Source organism: Pararge aegeria, chromosome 4 (genome assembly GCF_905163445.1).
Source record: "Pararge aegeria chromosome 4, ilParAegt1.1, whole genome shotgun sequence".
In the NCBI taxonomy this organism is placed as follows: domain Eukaryota; kingdom Metazoa; phylum Arthropoda; class Insecta; order Lepidoptera; family Nymphalidae; genus Pararge; species Pararge aegeria.
The window spans coordinates 1,130,677-1,149,260 of NC_053183.1; the positions used below are offsets into that span (position 1 = coordinate 1,130,677).

An 18,584-nucleotide genomic window follows, 5' to 3' on the forward strand; every position below is an offset into this window, starting at 1 on the left:
TGTTTGTGTGATGAATATGAATGTTTTTAGTGTCTGGGTGTTTATCTGTACCTATATTATAATTATAAATTAAAATTTATGTGCATTATTCAAAAATATATTCATAAATCAAGTCACATGGTTAGTAAACCCATAACATAAAGCTAGATGGCAATGTGAGTATTGTCATAAAAAAAAAACCAGCTAGACCTCCTAAAACTTTGTATTTATATTTGACGTTTTTCCATTTTGTGTACTCTCTTGAAGTAGGGTACACCTTACTATCCTCTGTCTTTATCTATGGTTGCCTTGTAGAGATCCAGGTTCCTTCCTTTTTTGCATGTACTTTTCTGGATTTTATGGTGTATAATAAAATGTATTTCAGAGGCACGGGTGTTCGATAAACTTTTTGAACTAAGTTTTTTTCGAAAGAAGACCTCAATGTGGAAACCTCCTTGGACCTCAGTGGAACATGGTAAAGATCAAGGCAGCTATAGTCACCTTGCAGTGCTCCAATACTGAGTGGCGGCCCACAGGCACATGTCGCACACATGTCGCAGCTACCCGCGACCTTAAGAAGCGCCGTGTAGGCGACACGTCCCTTCACCTGCTGCGGTAATTGCGAATGTCCCGCCGCTGATTGTTAAATTGCACCTAAATGCTCTTCCTACGGCCGCGTTCCCTCACCTATGTACCTAGCATACCTATGCATCGAGGTGATGTAATAGCGGACTGCGTATGTAGTTGTTGGTGAGGGAATGGAACATTCATTGAGCTGAATCACAAAAAAAAAGTGTGTGTACTTATGTACCCGCGTTAGAAGTTATACTTCTTTGGCGTAACAAGATAAAAATCTTTTCAAAAATTTTATCTTACGCCATATTCTAAGTTTGTTGAAAAAACTATACTAACCACGACACTGACAAGTAACAATAGAGAAAAGGTGTTTAATAGGATATTGAAAGTTTATTTATAACGCATTATCTAGTTATCTCATTATCAGATAACCAAGTTTTACTTAACATTAAAATTTGAGATTAATATACAATTGAATCAATTAAATCACCGGAATGAGCCCGCAGACTTTGACAATTGAAAGTCAACCTTATAGCTAACTTGAGGGTGCCGGTTTTATGAGACGGTGTGCGCGCGCATCTTAAAAATTTACTCTCATACTTTTTCCCAAACGCGCCAAAAGAAGTATAACTTCAATAAACGAACGAGCGAGCATTAAATACAGCAAAACTGTCAACTGTCTACGATCATTTCAAGGGTTTTTAAGAAAGATCTAGTTTCCCAATCAAAAAGTTGCCTAGCAGAGGTGGCTACTTAGCGATAAAGCTGCCTTTTGTTTCTGCTTCCGTCTTTTTTATTCTATTCTTCTTTCATTTCTTCAACTTGTATAAATAAATAAAGATGTGTAGATACTTAGTGTAAGGTACGTTTTGTTTTTTAGTCTTAAGCAGGCGTCTAGTAGATCTTTTATTTATTTATTTATTATTATCAATTATTTAGTACGGACAAATACTCTCACACTAATTAACAATTACCTTATTATTTTCATTATACTTATGAACTACACGAACAATATTTGTGACGGAGCTTGTTCGGGAAAGTGCTTATTTCTACTAGCAAGCAACATTTCTGTGTTCCTGTCTGAAGGGCGTAGTCACTGATGGAACAGTCACATGAGGCTTAAAACTTACGCCTCAGGTCGATGGACACAAGCTGGCAGTTCGCAGGACGATTTCCTGGCATTCCCCGCGCTGTTTATAGGCGATGATTTGGTGTCATCACCGTGGTCCGGTAAAACATCATATGAAGCCATTACCGGCTCACTTCAGGGCACGGGTCTCTTTCCAAAATGGGAAGGGCTTAGGCCGAGTGCGGATTGATAGTTTTCACCCACCTTTAAATATTACAGGTAACACATTATGGAGAACTCTCAGCGGTGCAGGTTACTTTACGATGTTTTCCCTCACCGTTAAAGCAAGTGATATTTAATTGATTAAAACGCACGTAACTTAGAAAAGTTAGAAGTGCGTGCCGGGTATCGGTCGGTGTTTTATCATTATTGTTACCGAGTAAAGAGGCACCTCCACTTGTGTATGACAACAATAAATGGTGAAGAAAATTAACAATATCGTCCATCTTCTGATTAGAAGATATATATAGTACAATTGTATTCCATTTGGCATTGAGCCATACATAAATCATCAACTGCTGAAGCTAGTGACCCATGAAAGTCAGGAGAAAGAACAGAAAAATCTATCGATGAAGTTACAATGTTAACAACATCATTTGAATTAATATATATTTTACACCTCCTGCTTCGTGTTCAGCCGTTTAAATTTTGCGATGCATTTGAAGTTCGAAAAAACTCGAATCAACCTAAAAAATGTGACGGTAACTTTTTTTCCAACGCCGATAAAGAAGTTTCACTTCAAAAGCCTCCCGTCTGTACCTTCACTAGACGGGCAAGCTCTATCGTTCGATGCGACGTGACGCGATGTGACACTGCGCCGGTGACGCGAGGTATGCCCTCGCCTACGACCTTGCACAGAACAACTTTCCACCCGGAAAACATTGAGCCATTTTTATCACCCGCCGCCGCTCTTGGTGGCTTTTATACGGGTGCCCTTTTTTGGATCTTGTTTTGACATTTTTTTTTCAATTCATTAAGCACTATTATAGATCATGTCGTGGTTACCACTAGTCCTGGTTGAGCCGAACACAGGCAACAAATAGATAAATAAACAAACAGATATACTTGCAATAATATCAATTATTACTAGTATCGACTAGTATGGATATGTATATGTTTTTTTATTAATATCATATATTATTTTATAAATAAATTTGTGGTGCAATTAAAACTTTATTAACCACGCATAAAATATATAATGTCACTTTGTTGTTAGTTTTTACGTCACAACTAACAATAAAATTCAAATCTTATTTATTGTAGGTTGCTATTCTCAAAAATCAAGTATTATAAAAATTTAGCTTCACTTTTCTATCATGTGTGACACAAAAACGGAGCCAGATGCTCAATGCATAAGTGACAGACCCGACCCATCCGAGTTGCATCTAAGTGCAATGTTACAAGTAAATTTTTCATAATCAGGATAAGAATATTAATATTCTTTCTTACTTATAAGAGTGCACACGCATAAAACGTGCGCATGCGCATGTTTTTTCGGTTGTTATTTTATTTCCTGCGCAGCTCGCAGGGCCCTTCATAATTCATTTAGCACTCCATAGCGAACGGCCATTCCTCATGAACGTCCTTGTGCGCTAACTGATCTTCCTCAACGCTAACGGTGCGCTAGCGCAGCGATTGTTTATTTAAATTATCTCAGTCAGTGGAAAAATATCGGAACTATGAGTCGGCCGTTTTCGGTGGACCTTGGACGGGTACTTACGAATTGAGCCGGCCGCGCTCGAGGTCGCGCCGTGATAAACATACGGGCTTGTATGTGTCATAAATGTGGTGTACGACGGGACAAGTTACTGCGTATGGCTTTCTAGATTTTACTGCTTTTATTTCTACGTAGCAAATGGATATTAAGCTTCATTTGCTTTATTCCCCGAAAAGCAAAACATGAAATCATGAAAACGGTTGTTCATTAAAAGGTAAACATCTCCTGAGGATGCTCAGGTGTCGGAGCGAAACGTGCATAGAGAGTACACTGCGAAAGACCTGCTTGGTGTGGTGTATAAAGGTGGTAGAAATTACAAACTACACCTACAGATTCTTAAACTTTTAGTAAAGCAAATTAAACTTAATATTCATTGTACATCATTGATTTCCGCAAAGTAACGCGAGTTTCTATCCAATGTAGTACATATCCTTTATTATATACTTATTAGCCTCTACTGATTCATTGGCGTCATCATCAGCATCTCATCCCGAGGTCGTCCTAAAGTCTATGCTATTCTCCGTGCTTTCAACTTAGGGCGAACCAAAAATCGATTGGTCGCTTAGGTCGTGAAATAAGGACAAACAAAAAAACAAACTTTCCTATTTATAATTAGATTTAAATCCCATTATGTATTATCTTTTAGTTTTCCTTATGGTATCGCATTTTACGGCAAATTTCACGAAGCGGTTCATCCGGGAAAAGTTAACAAATAAAGAGACATAGATATCAAAGCGTTATTTACTTACTTGGCTAGCTAATAGACGTATACTCTACGGAAGGCAATATTTGATTTGAACACATTTGGTTGGACTCGTCCTGCTGTTGATCCCTGCAACAATTTGAAAACTTGGTTTAGTCCAAAGAACAACAAACACTTTATTTATTTAATTATTTTACATTTATGCACTTCTTATTTTATAAAATTACAGGTAGTCATAATAGTTATAAATATTGAATTCTTATTATTTAAATCTATATATATAAAAGGCAAAGGTGACTGACTGATTTATCAACATAATACGATAGGATTACTGTGATTTCATAGTGTGTGTTTACATGAGGATAATTATTAGTGAGTTTTCATAATAAAACTAAGTTCACAGCTTCCGTTAGACTTAAAGCTCGTGGATCACGTTTATGGATTACTTCTACTACTTACTACTATGGGCGAGATTACAGGTTTCTAAACTAAACTTGATGGCGATGATTGACGATCTTAGATGTTAACCTCGCAATTGCGACGATATACTATTTTAGTAGTATATATCGAACCATATATAAGTTCATACATTGATACCGGTAATAGACCAGGTAGGACTTCGACTTCACTTTCTGTGGGCCAAGTTTCTTTTTCTCTTTAACTTTTCCCAGTTACGTGCTTTTAAGCTTGAACGGTAAAGTAAAGCATCGTGAGTAAACCTGCATGCCCTAGATTTCTCAATAATGATTTCAAAAGTGTGTGGAGTCCACCTATCCGCACTGGACCAGCGTACTACGCTGGCCGAGTGTGTATAGGTGGACTACGGCCTTACCCCTTCTCATGTGTCGGTATGGTGAAGATACAAAGTTCAAGGAGCAGAATTTCGAATCTTATAGATATTTTGTTTATTTAAACATTACATGATTGCCTTCGTGAAACGAATATTCAGCTTTTTTGATAGATCAATGAACACAATTTATATAATCACAGTCCCTTTCGATTCAGAACCGACGTCATGTTGTGCTAACTGCATCAAATTATATGCCGAACGTAAGTAGATGTCGACTTGCTTAGGTAGTTTGATATCTAAATTATCGTTATATTCAGCTGTAATGGAGTTAATTTAGTTATTCGAGACATGACAAATTGTGTTTATGGTTGCCAGAATCTCGTTTTCTTGGCCATAGACAATGACTTCTTCAAATACCGCAACGAAAGTAACGTAGGTATCTACTGTAAAATTCCTAAGAAACTTAAGAAAAGCTGTTATAATAATTTATTTGTCTTATGTTATATGTTTTATGCAAGATTTTAACACATTCCAACCAGTAAATCCATTATTTTAAAGATTCCAGCCAAATACCTTATTCTACTCTGAATCCTATTCTATTGGATCTGTGCGGCTCTAGAACTCCTTGCCTCTTAATCTATTTTCATCATATCTATTTTCCTTTGCATCTTTTAGCTTTAACCCTTTCTTTTTCTCTTATTTATCCTATACCTCATTATAATTAATGTTTATATATGTGAGAGTATATTTTTTTTTATATATTATGCATTTATGTTTGTTTATTTATGTGACCTATATAAGTATATTTACATTTATATATTGTTTCCGTACGCCCATTTAGCCACTTGTCACTCATCATATTATGCTCTGCAGGATTATTTGCCTGACAGTGATCAAATTTTAGCGATAAAGCGGCCATTGTACAACTTTTATATGAATGTGTCGTTTGTATGTGTTTCTTGGTGTACAATAAAGTATACATTCTTTCTTTATATCCAAATTGCCCCCGTCGGGTTCGAACCCGGGATAATATTTTCTTGTTATGTTCAGGTGACTACGCGCCACGCTTATGGGATACGAGGGGTTCTGCATGCGACGCTGGTGGCCTTCGACAAGCAATGGAACCTCGCGCTGACCGATGTGCTTGAAATTTGGAAGAAGAAAGCTCCCAAGAAAAGGAAGATACCACCGGGGTTAGGTGAGTATGATATAAACTCGTCAAACAATCGATAGAGCATTGACCCAACACGCTACACTAATGCGGGTCGGTGGGCTTTAAAGAGTTTCATCACTTGTTACTCATAAGAACCTGAACGTGATTTCTGAGGCACGGGGCTGGGTTGACAGTGTTTTTTACCGAAAACACCAAAAAGTAGGCTAAGTAATCGAACCCTGGACATTTTATTATATTTCTTTTAAGGAACACCTACAGCTTGTATACAACGTGTAAATAAAAACCGAAATAATATTTCACAGGCTTTATGTACTGTCTTGATCTGTGAAACCGAAAACCTAAAATTTTCAGAGACAGCCCTAATCACACAAGCATAATTAAAATCAAAGTACGCGTCGCGTAGAATATGTACTATGCGCGTGTCGGTCTTTTATCTCCAATAGGGTTGTCATGAGTAAACACTTAGAATGTTTTGAATTCGTTTGTATGGAAAAATAAATATTCTTATTTTGATTTAATAGTTTTATAGGGCGATTCCTTATGAAATATACTTATGTATCTTTCAAATTCATTTCGTAATTCGGTTACACGTTGTATATCTAACTATCATAGTTACACCAGAGGTGGCCTATATAACACTGCGTTACAATCTTTAGTTGACTCAGGTGAAACCTCGGGGAACCGCTAGTTAAATAGCCTACATCCTGTTAAATATGTTTTATACACATTTTATGCTAGAAAATAGACAAACCAAAGAAAAAGTTAGGATATTTTAAGTTATGAGACAGTAAATGACGGCTCTATCTAAATAAGGCTAAACGACTGATTGGTTCACAGTAACCCCCGTACCAAAAGGGACGGCGGCGTCGATATCCGCTGTGCCGGTGGTCACCGAGACGCCCATCGGTGGCGGAGTGCTGGAGTGTACCAGACACCTTCCGCAGGTCATGGTGCGCGGGGAGCACGTGGTGCTGGTCAATATTGTTGAAAGATGAACATTATGGCAATACCACACTGTAACAGCTAGCCCGCAATGCAAAATTAATCCACTACTATTTGCAATTCCTGCTAAAAAAAAATCGGTGCGGTGATTAAATTGTCGTGAATATTTAGGTGTCCAATTTAGGAGTTCATATAATATGCAATGAATTACATAGTACTGTAAAAATCGAGACGATATTAGTTCACAGTGCGTGTTAGGTGAATTAATGAATACACTTTTATTATACGCTAAAGAAAAAAGAGAGCAATAGGGTACAATTAGGTGAAATAATTTGCGCAGATTATAAATCGCGAGCATAAAAATCGCGCGGATTTTTTTCATATTGCGGGGTAGTTATATAATACTCATAAAGAGGTCAGTGTAATATACATTGAAAACGTTCTGGAAGTGCAATGCGGAGGCCAATAAAGACATTTTAAATAAGAAATTTAGTTAAGGGCTTATTTTCCAATATAGAAATAAATTGTGAAAGAAATTGGTATATTTTTAAGCGTGGGAAGTTTTGACTAATATTTGGGTAGAGAATATGTCAAAAGTTCTCAGTTATGTAATTTCATATACAGCTTTTCATATTTGCGCGGCTGTGTTTAGGTAGCGTATGTTGCGAGTAACACATTTACTGCGAAATTATGAATTCATTTTATTATTGTCACACTCTTATTTCGCAAGTTAAGAAGTAATGTGATTGCTAATGTATGTTCTATATTATATAATTAAAAATAATCTGGGTGATCTGGAAACTTTTAATGTTTTTTAATGTGAAAGTTTTTGTCCATATACGAATGATACCTTTTGTTACATATATTATATGTATACCGTTCTATTAAGATTTTATGACCGGACCGATGCAATGCGTAGTTGTACTGCTCGTATTATCTATTTCTTAATACATGATGGTAAATACCGTCAGTGCCTGAAGACCAAAGTCTTCGGTCAGTGCGTGTTGCCAGTGATAACCTATGGCTTCGAAACATGGTAGCTAACTATGGGCCTCATAAGAAGGCTCAGAGCCACTCAGCGGGCGATGGAGAGACCTATGCTCGGAGTATCTCTACGAGATAAAATCAGAAGTGTGGAGATCCGTAGAAGAACCAGAGTTACCGGCATTGCTCAACGAGTCGCGAAGCTGAAGTGGCAATGGGCGGGGCACATAGTTCGGAGGAGGGATGGACGTTGGGGTCCTAAGGTGCTGAAATGGCAGACCCGCACTGGTAAACGCAGAGTTGGTCGGCCCCGACGAGGTGGACGGACGACATTAGGCGCGTCGCAGATAGCCGCTGGATTCAAGCGGCACAAAACCGTGGAATTTGGAACTCCCTACAAAGGACCTATGTCCAGCAGTGGACGTCTATCGGTTGATATGATGATGACGATGATGAATACCGTCTGATACATATTTCCGAAGTATTTATATATAGGAGCTACACGACGAAACCTTTTATATTATTGAACTTTAAAGCAGTTCACACAAACAGTAAAGCGAAAATTCATGTTATTATTTTATTAGCTTTACAATTCAGTTTTGTCGGGGCGACGATTTTCTCATTATTGTTGGAGGAAATAATAAACATCAATCGACATACGTGTGAGAATCAAACACTTTCAAATTTGAATTCAACTCTTACCACCGGTTTGGAAGGCAGATTTTACCGAGAAGAGCCGCCAAGAAACTCAGCAGATTGCGCTTTTTCAACATAATTTAATTGTTTAAAAATCTGTGGAATTTTTCTAATTAGTGACAGAGGATAGCGAAGTTTCTATAGTAAACGTGTCAGATTTTGGAAACTAAAGCTTAAACTTTCTCGAAACTTAAAATTAAGGACGAAATATCTATGAGATTTTTCGCATACTAAGGAATATAATAACGTTTTAATACATGTTTATTTAACCATAGACTATTTTAAGATTTAACTCTATCGAGCATTTGTTATTTACTTATACATAGTATTAAGTATATTATATTTTATTATTAAAGTAAGTTAAATATTAATTTTACTTAGTTTTTTTAAATGTTAAACTTTTAGCTTTTTTTTCCCTTTTAAGAGGTAGTGTGTGAGGATAAGTAGCTTTTTGAGCCATTATAAAATTAATAAAAGAATTTATTCTTTGTCTTTCTTTTATTTCTATGTAAACAGTACTTCTACCTTCTCCTCCCATTCTTGAAGCTAAACCGCTGACTGAGAAGTTAATTCATTCGATATGATTTTGTATGATGGTAATTTTATTACTCCTGAAAGTGTCTTTAATCCTATTATTATAAATAGAAGTCATAAGGTCGCGAAATAAATAAGACTAACTATCGAAAGAGGTTTAAAATTTTTTTTTTATTAACTTTATTGCCAAAACGATATAACTCCATTCAAGGGAAAGGAGAGATTTGCTGAGATATATCTTAGCAATTCTTCTCCAAAATGGAACCAAGTTACAAGGTAAGTAGGTACGTAGTTATTAGTGACTATTCAAATAAGCATAAATATGAAAAAAAAACAATTAAAAATTCTTTATTTTGTCTCATTTTACAATAGATTAAGAATCATTTACAGGTATTAAAAAAAAATTAAAAAATAACGTCTCGGATCATAAACTGTTAGTACAATATAAAGTTCAAATACAAACATTAGTAAACTTAGCCTAACTACTCCGCAGTTTATTAAAAACCCTCCTAGCTCCTAGCAGGCCAAATTCGAAAGCACATGTACCATACAAAAATACAGCAAAAGCGCATGTACTGGCAATAAAACCTGCCAGCAAGTATCCTAAGAAGGCCGCTGGAACTATCATGAACCTGATTTAAAACCTACTTCCGGTAAAAATAGGTTTCATAGAGTCTTATAAAACGTTCAAACGTTCCATTATACATTATTGTGAGGTTAATAGAAATTGGGTGGTAAGCCCACAACAGCTGGGTATGTTTATAAATGACCTAGGTTCATGGTCACGAATACGGAGTATTAGGTAAAAGTCTAGCACCCCCGAAAGCGTGGGTGACTGGACTCTTGCCAGGGGGCGACGCACCCAAGTGCGTTGTCACTACTGCTCATCGAACTGTTTAAATAGACTATCAGCTACGGGCTATGACTAAAAAGCGGTGATAGCTTAGTGGGTAATATTTCAGTACACAGGTACCGAGTTCGATCTCCGGCACGCACTGCAAAATTTTTGGAGTTAAGTGCGTTTTAAGCGGTTAATTATCAATTGCTTTAACGGCGAAGGAATAGATCGTGAGGGAACCCATATGCCTTAAAGTTCTCCAAAATGATCTCAAAGGCGTGCCGAGTCCAAGCAATCCGCATTTGACCAGCGTGGTGGACCTTGTAGCGGGCCATTAAAAGGTTGATAAATATGACTAATTGTTTAATAGGGTTGCGTATCCAAATCAAAACTAGGTCCAATGTCCGCCCGTCCGTCTGTCTCATGAACCATCTATATAATAGATAAGAGTTGAAATTTTTAAACTAATGTATGTGCAAATCCAACTCGCACTTGCGAATATTTTTTTAATACTTACTAGTTCTTAACGACTGACCATGGCATGGACTGAGGCCATAATGGGCTTTTGAAACTTATTGAAAGGAAAGAGGAAGATTAAAATCGACTTTGTAAAATTATCTGTCGTCAAGATGCTGTCAAAGCATGCGACAACAGGTGGTAATGCGCGAGGTTATCGATCGGTTCACAGACCTCTGTAGACCCCATGTTGTTTATGGTAAAAATTATTATTAAAAATATGTTTTTTTTTGGAAAATTTGCTTAGTATTTCGTAAATGCATGCGATGATAACATACATTCAATTGCATTGCAGTTGGAGAAAGGGTAACGTATGGGCACCGAATTAAGTACATACGGAACCCTTATTGAGCCATGCAGTGCATTGTGTCCAAAAACAGTGTAAATGCGGAATGTTGCCATCTTATTGCAAACGTTTAGAATATTAGAAGTAAAATAATTACTCAACTTCGACCAACACTTCTAGAGTAGAGTGGCTTTTGATTCTTCAATATTAGTCATGTACACGGTTTCTGCATGTTCGTTGCGTATGGGTCTCTTCTCTTTTCGCATTTTAAAGAATCCTTAATGTCTAAATACCATATTACCAGTATCATCCTTAGCTAGCTTAGTACCTACTACGAGTATCCCACTTTGCTTAACAAACGCATTCGAATGATTTGCGACAACACCTTAGATCTATGAAATTCCAGAGTGCTCTTTTTCTCCCAAGCGGTTTCACTGATATTGATGTTTGTTCACTATTGATTAGTCACTTGGATGGTTGTTAACAAAAGTTGGAGCTGATAAATGACGCTATTGTCGGGATCTGGCTTTTCTTTAATTTTCCTTTTTTTATATGTAACTGGAATATGGAAATATATTTTTTTTTTGGCAAAGTTGCCCAGAAAAATGGAAAATGCGGATATAAATATGAACTTCTTTTGAAAAAAGCACCTGTCGTGGTAAAATTTCTTAATAAAAAATTATGCGATTTGAATTTGGAAAATTCGCAGTCAACATTTCATGAAAGCGTGCGATAACTCGCGTTCAGTCGTACGGCAGCCAGCGACGTGCGAGGTCGACGCACGGTCGCCGGCGGTCATCTGGAGCCGGGAGCGACGGCCGAACGCGTGAAAATGGGAAAACAATTGTAGGGAACAATGCGTAGGTTACGAGTTAGCCAGTTCTCTACGCCACGCTTCCGTATGGGGGTTTCATAGTTTACGATGCCTTGTGGGACGTCCCCTGTAGTTCCTAGACGCAATTGTAGTCATTTAGCTGGCTAATTCTCTAGAAATTGAATTATTTAAAAGTCCTACAACCTATTACCCGAACTGAAATGTTTCCGGAGGTAAATGAGCGTCAACGTACGTGAGAGCAAGAAGCTAAAAAAATTGACAAAATCTATTTTATTCCCAAATCGGATGAAAGGCTGTCTAAGACCGTCACCCTATTAGTTGTTTAGTGGTATTTACACAACCAAATAAGAACTCTTATCCACACTAATAATGTAAATCTGACACTGAGTTTTTTAAATATCGATTATCAATTGATTTGAATTTTACATGTATATAGATTGCATGTGTTTCTTGCTTTACATGTATACTTCGGATGAATGCAAAAGATTGTTTGTTTGTTTTTTTTAGTCCATCTTTAACGCCTTATCTAAGTAGCCAATTGACTCGATTTTGATTCTGGAAATACATCAAATTCCCAAGGGTGGTTTACAGGAACATTCGTATTTTATCCCATCCGCAGCTCGTAGATTTAAAAATAACGAAGTTCACAGGGTTGGTAATGAGTTAATGACTAAGGACCAATTAGTGTACCTCCAACGATCTACATTAATGGGTCCTAATTTTTGCCCCTATGCTCTAACAACATTAAAATGTTCAAGTGACATACAATTTGAAACCGCTGTCACAAATTATGATAAGGTAAGTGTGTTGTCACAAATTATGATAAGGTAAGTGTGTTACTATTCTCGGTTTCTATATAGGTGTTAAATTAAACCTAAATATGAGGAAAGCATCTTCTTTAACCGGTGAGTCCATTGTTAATTCTACAGTTTAAATCACTTAATTCACAGGGATAAAAACAGTACTGTATTTTTCATATTTTTAAGCGAGATTGAACTCTCTATTCACTAACACTTTTAAAACTGCTTTATAATTGATACAAATCCTGTGTTCCGTTATGAATGTAAATTAGATAAAATTTTATTTTTATATAAAAGTTATTTAATCTTTATATTCATCACAGAAACCGGAATTGTCAAGGATGTTTAGTTATTTAGATCAAAGGACAAGACATCATTTAGGAAATCCATGCGATCTAACAGTGTTTTTTCCACTATTTTATAATAGCAAGTACTCTTTAGATGTGTATGTATCTAATGCGTAGACTTATAAATTCTCCTACATCGTTAAATAACTTTACTACCTGTATGTTCACAATAAATAAATGAAAATAACAAGATCTTATGAAATGTTAAATGTAAAAGTAATCAGTTATTAAAAACTACTACAGTACCAATCACAAAGAAAATTATGTAGCTACAGAATAATTTATATATAACAAACCTAAGATTTTGATGTGTTATAAAAAAATCATTGTATTATTCCCTCGTTAGACAAACGTATATCAAAATACGTAAATAGAAACACTGATATCTACAACTAACTAACTTTTACACGATCGGTCAAACTTTCCAAACCTGTGCAGTGTCTCGTGAAACCGAATCTCGAATAATGATTTTTATTCCACTACAAGTTAGCCCTTAACTGTAATCTCAGCTGGTGGTAAGTGATGGTGTCTCTACGATGGTAGCGGGCTAACCTGTTAGGGAATATGGTAGTCAGTCTAATCGGTTTCTACGCGACATCGCACCGGAACACTAAATCGCTTAGCGGCACGCCTTTGTCAGTAGGGTGGTAACTAGCCACAGTCAAAGCCTCACCAGAACATTCAATTCAATTATTAATTGCCGATTTGCCCCTGCCCTGTCCTGATGTGAACCAGGGACCTTCTACTTAAATTCACAGCGCTCACCATTGCGCCAGGAAGGTCGTCAAATCAATAGATTGTGACGTGACACCGCGTACTTCTATTCGATATCATTGCCAAAGCAGATTCACTACCGACTTGAAATACAGACTGTACGTCGGTTATACGATATTTTAGCATCTCACCGGGCATACCGACGTATATACTGCATATAGCGACAGGAAACAGCCGTATCTTCAACCACGAGTAACTTAAAGCCCATTAGTCCAACATCATTCATCTCAACGCAGCACGGTGTCAAACAAAAGGCTCCATCATCCGCGTGGAACGAGGAAGCGGAGATATGCGAACTTTCGCCGCCGTATGCATAGTTCCGGAGATACGAGGTTGGTATTAGTCAAAGGGTGCGTATAAATAGGACTCTAGGAGAGTTGCGCAACGATGCGCCGGCCGATGCACCGCCGCCTAGCGCCACCGCGCTCGTGTCCTCACGCCCTTAACAGCTGATTAGAAATAAACCGTCAACTGCAACTATTGAGCTTAAATTATTTTTTTATCAAGCTCCTTGGTCAAGAAATTCTCAGTATCCGCCCAGAGTTTTGAAATGGGCTTTTACCATCCCCTTGTCTCGAAGAGCAAGTCATATTAGTGGTTATAATAAAAATAAGTATTAAAATTGTAATCAGGATACTATATTCATGTATTTAATTTAAAATATTATAGTACTTTAGTATTTATGCTTGCCTTTATATAGACCTGCCTAATAGACTAAAATAAGGTCTAGGTTGGGGGACGCTTTTAAAAGATACAAAAGAGTAGCGCCAAAAACCGGTTAGAACAGGTTAATATAATATGCACGAGTTTAATGTTACATAACTTGTTTATTTGCGATCGTATCTATGTATTTCTTTGTTCTTATGTAGGTAGGTACATGTTTATTAATATTTTACGACTCTTTGTGTTTGAATTGTAAGATCATTATTAGCTTTGTACTATTACAAAGAAATAGTTAGGGAAATAAAATAAGACAACTCCGAAATCATACTTTACTCAGTTACCATTCTAAAATGTGTGTTTTTCACCAGAACTTTACTAAATTATTGAAATACAGTATGATCTATTAGTCGGTCTCACAAACATCCCTCACTTTCGGGATTAAGTAGTTATCTTAGCTAGTAGTAATAGTTTTTGAACACACTTTCCGAAGTATATCTCGTAGAATACGGATACACCACATCCTGTCTCGAACATCTATGATGGACAGGCAGCCTTAAAGCTAGAATGGTACATTAATGATCATCGTCTTATGTTACACACACAGAACAAACATAAAATATGAACGCGTTGCTCGTATAAGGCTAACGAGTCGGCACGGAGACACTTCCGTAATGTACATAATAATAAAATATTGTACAATAATGTTATTTAAATTATGTATAATGTACGCGGCGATCAATGTCACCCACTATTCTTTAACGGCTAAAACCTTGATCGGCTGAACTCCACAGACAAGTTTCATACGGCCTTGGGCTAAGAAATGTTTTTTTCCAATAAGTTTTAAATTAGGATTTAAATTGAATCTTTCACGGATAGCCTGCAGGGTAAATATCTTCTTGACACAATCTCAAATCAGTTAACTTTGAAAAGAGCTTCTGACTGAGTTAACAAGTACGAAAAAAGGATACCTACTTAGTTTTAAGTGATATTGTGCGATAGTGATAACAAGAAGAAATATCCAGTTGTAAACTTTCCCTCCCAACATAAATATACATATAAAAAATAGTTCTGATATTTAAAATTTTAACCTGTAAACTGCCTGTAACGGTAGAAGAAATAAAAGAACTGGTAAGGTATCCTAAAATTAATTATCCTTAACTATATTCCAGGCACTCAATAAAACCAAAATCTTTGGTATTCTATAATTCTTAAAATTTGTCCCTATTAAAGTTGAAAATATTAACATTCACAATGATTCTTCTGTTTAAAATGTCAGACAACTATAAAGCTATAAATAATGCCGAAATACTTAATAAAGTGATCATTCGTTATATTATATCAGTCCGTATTTCCGGTTCTTAGTTGTTTTTCATAAATTAGTAACAATAATCTTGCAATGAAGCACTACTACTTCTCGTTAGTCTAGACTAATTAAGTATTAGAGAAATATGGGAATATTTTTCACTAAATTTCAGAATATTGTGATGAGTTCCCGTTGAATCGTGATAAACAAGACTATAACTAGAAAGAAGAATTGGACGATCAAATACAAAATAAAGGCCAACAGTGTCGATATAGTAAAAATATTCTAGTCATTAAAACTTACTCGTATCTTTTAAAAAAAAAATAATAGCAGTTTAAAAGATTTCTAAACAAAATTCGAGTATATTTTAATCATGGTTTAATTCCTCTCGCAAGCGAGCACGGTTTGCCCGGCCCGCTCGCTTTACTCTTTTTGTATTCGTTCTTGCATCTAAGTTGGGAGCGCTGTGACCTATTTACTGCAAATAGCTGCAGCGGGGACTCGAACCGCCAGTCGGTATTCCACGTGCTGGCTCATAGAATCTACAACATTTTCATTCCTTTGCCATTACTAAGCAAAATATACTGTCGTTTGGAAAAGTATTTACGTCGATCTAATCCTCAACTATTTTCTGTTTCAACAAAAAAATATATATATGCTTCACGTTTTAGAGTAACTTTATTATTGTCTTTATATTTTTGCGCCTGTAGCTTATTGTTAAATAAGCTACAGGTGCTTTAGAAGAATGACGGGATGGTGGATGGTTCACGAAAGAGGATACGGAGTTGATCTTGAGTATTTGCTTTTCTTCTTTGTGGTCTGTGGCTTTATCTATTAACTACTAAAACATTTCTTATGTATGTATTTGGATTAGATCGGTTTTTAATTATTTCGTGTCAAGTAGCCACCCGAAATAAAAACACATGAATGTACTAAATTGATTTATTTTAGACATTAAGCACGATTTCGTCCGAGTTTTATAACTGTCTGACCTTCCCTGAGATTCAATTTAAATATCTGCTAAATTTTGTCGAGATCTGTGATCAATAATATATGGTTATGTTAGAGTTATATAAACGAAATCATAATAGTATCAATGCAAAGTGGCTTTAAAAAATTATACGAAGTAGCATTAGCACTGAACAAAGATTTATTCTCAGATTTATAGAAATCGCGTCGCTTAAATAGACTCAAGAAATAAACAAAGTTACATTTAAGAAATCTATAGTCTGTAGCCTTGGTGAGATAGTAGGTATTGAAATTTCACAAAGGAAAGTTTCGGAATAGCTTTATTTAAATATATAGTTGATTGTTAAAAGCTTGAAATCGCTTTGCATCCACGCTAATGGACAATGGTATACAAATAAAACAAAACTCCACAGTGAATAACACGTTATAATAAGTAAGTAAAAAAAAGTTACTATCTCTATTAGGTGTGCCTAGAGTAGTTTTTGTGGTGCGTATTGTAATTTTTTTATAAGATATTCTAATTTTTATTAAGTAGGCGGCAGTTCAATTTCAAATTATCAACTTTGTTTTATTAACTGCGCGATTTCCATATTGTTGAAGTTATACTTCTTTAGCGGCGTTAGGAAAAAAACATTCGAGTGAAATTAAACGATGTAACGAAATGCGCGCATGGTTACACGATTTTAACAGGATGAAGGTAGATGCGAAACCGTGAGAGAGGAATACATCGTCCGCCGGCTCACTTTTTACGGTGCGCGCACAACGTCACAAAAAACCAACACCCTGAAGTTAGCTATAGTCAACTGATATGTATGAATAATGAGATAACTAGAAAATATAATGCTTTTTTTTTCTATTTTTAGTGACGTTTTCACTACAAACGTATAAGGCGAAAGATAACATTTTTGAAAAGATTTTCTTGTTTTAGTTAGTACTCACACGTTTCATTTAAGGTTCATTTATTTTAAGAGATTTTTTAACACAGATACATTTGCTATTTATATGCCCGATAGAATGCCAAGCATAGCCCTAAAACTTGTTTTTGGTAATAGGCTTATATTGTGACAGCAGAGGCAATGTCAATTTCTGCTGCCAAGCAGCATTGCTGCTATTCGTTTTGTAGGGTGCTGTTGACGAAGTTATTAATTAAAAGCTGCTGATTATTCGCTTTTCTTATCTAAAGTACCTACGTGTCTTGACTCTATTCTACATTTTGCCTCTATGGTAGGTTTATCTATAAACTACTAACATTTCTTATGTATGTATTTGGATTAGATCCATTGTTAATTATTTCGTGTCAAATAGCCACCCGATATAAAAACACATGACTGTATTAAATTGATTTAATTTAGCCATTAAGCAGTATTTCGTCCGTGTGTCATAACTGCCTGCTTTCCCGGGCTAAACCGGGTTCCGTGAGGTGACGGCAGATGAGTATACAGTTGTCACCGCCTCTTTGCGCGGGTGACGTATGAGGCAACTCCTCTGTGTTACTACTGCCATCTGCAGCGTTCCCCAACCAATCTTCTTAGCTTGGTGATTGGGCAAACTCTCCAATTGGGAGAGCTCTGCAGTGGATAAGTTTTATAATGCACATGAGCCATAATACTTTCGCGTCAGATTGATGGTCACAGGTCGGCACTTTGCAGAAGGTTTGTAGGAAAAAAACTGTTTAGTTGAGAGATTTATGTACATCAGAATTGGCAGTATGTTGTTCCATGTTTAAAAAACTAATCATACAGGTAACATATGCAAGAAGGGGCCGTGAAAATTAAGTTATTCGTCCTTATAAGGCTTCCATATCGGGTGGCGGTTGAATCGGATTCCTCGCCTACGTGGCAACTTCATAATTAATGAGTCAATCGATTGGTGACCTTCGCCGAAACGCAGGTGGGTGCCAGCGGATCCCATATTTTATAACAACTTCTGTTTAGGTTACGTTCGGCATTACCAGCTGATAATGTCCTAACAACCCCTATTGGAGCAACAAGCTCTAAATCCGTCTCTTCTATAAGAGACCGGTGCCCAG

The 18,584-nt window shown here is 36.5% G+C and overlaps 2 protein-coding genes across 3 annotated transcripts in view; one reads left to right on the plus strand and one right to left on the minus strand.

The window, feature by feature from the left end:
* LOC120623331 (U7 snRNA-associated Sm-like protein LSm11) overlaps positions 1–7,815 on the plus strand; it is a 54,807-nt gene extending 46,992 nt beyond the window's left edge. Inside the window, exons 3-4 of the mRNA XM_039889298.1 lie at positions 5,945–6,092; positions 6,906–7,815. Coding sequence (XP_039745232.1) covers positions 5,945–6,092; positions 6,906–7,063 — 306 coding nt within the window. The 3' untranslated portion in view covers positions 7,064–7,815. The remainder of the gene's footprint in view (positions 1–5,944; positions 6,093–6,905) is intronic.
* The window catches only part of LOC120623330 (ecdysone-induced protein 74EF), a 284,125-nt gene that overhangs the window by 220,831 nt on the left and 44,710 nt on the right, over positions 1–18,584 (minus strand). For both annotated transcript variants that reach the window (XM_039889294.1, XM_039889295.1), the window contains exon 2: positions 4,151–4,233. The gene's annotated coding sequence lies outside the window, so the exon portion shown is untranslated. The remainder of the gene's footprint in view (positions 1–4,150; positions 4,234–18,584) is intronic.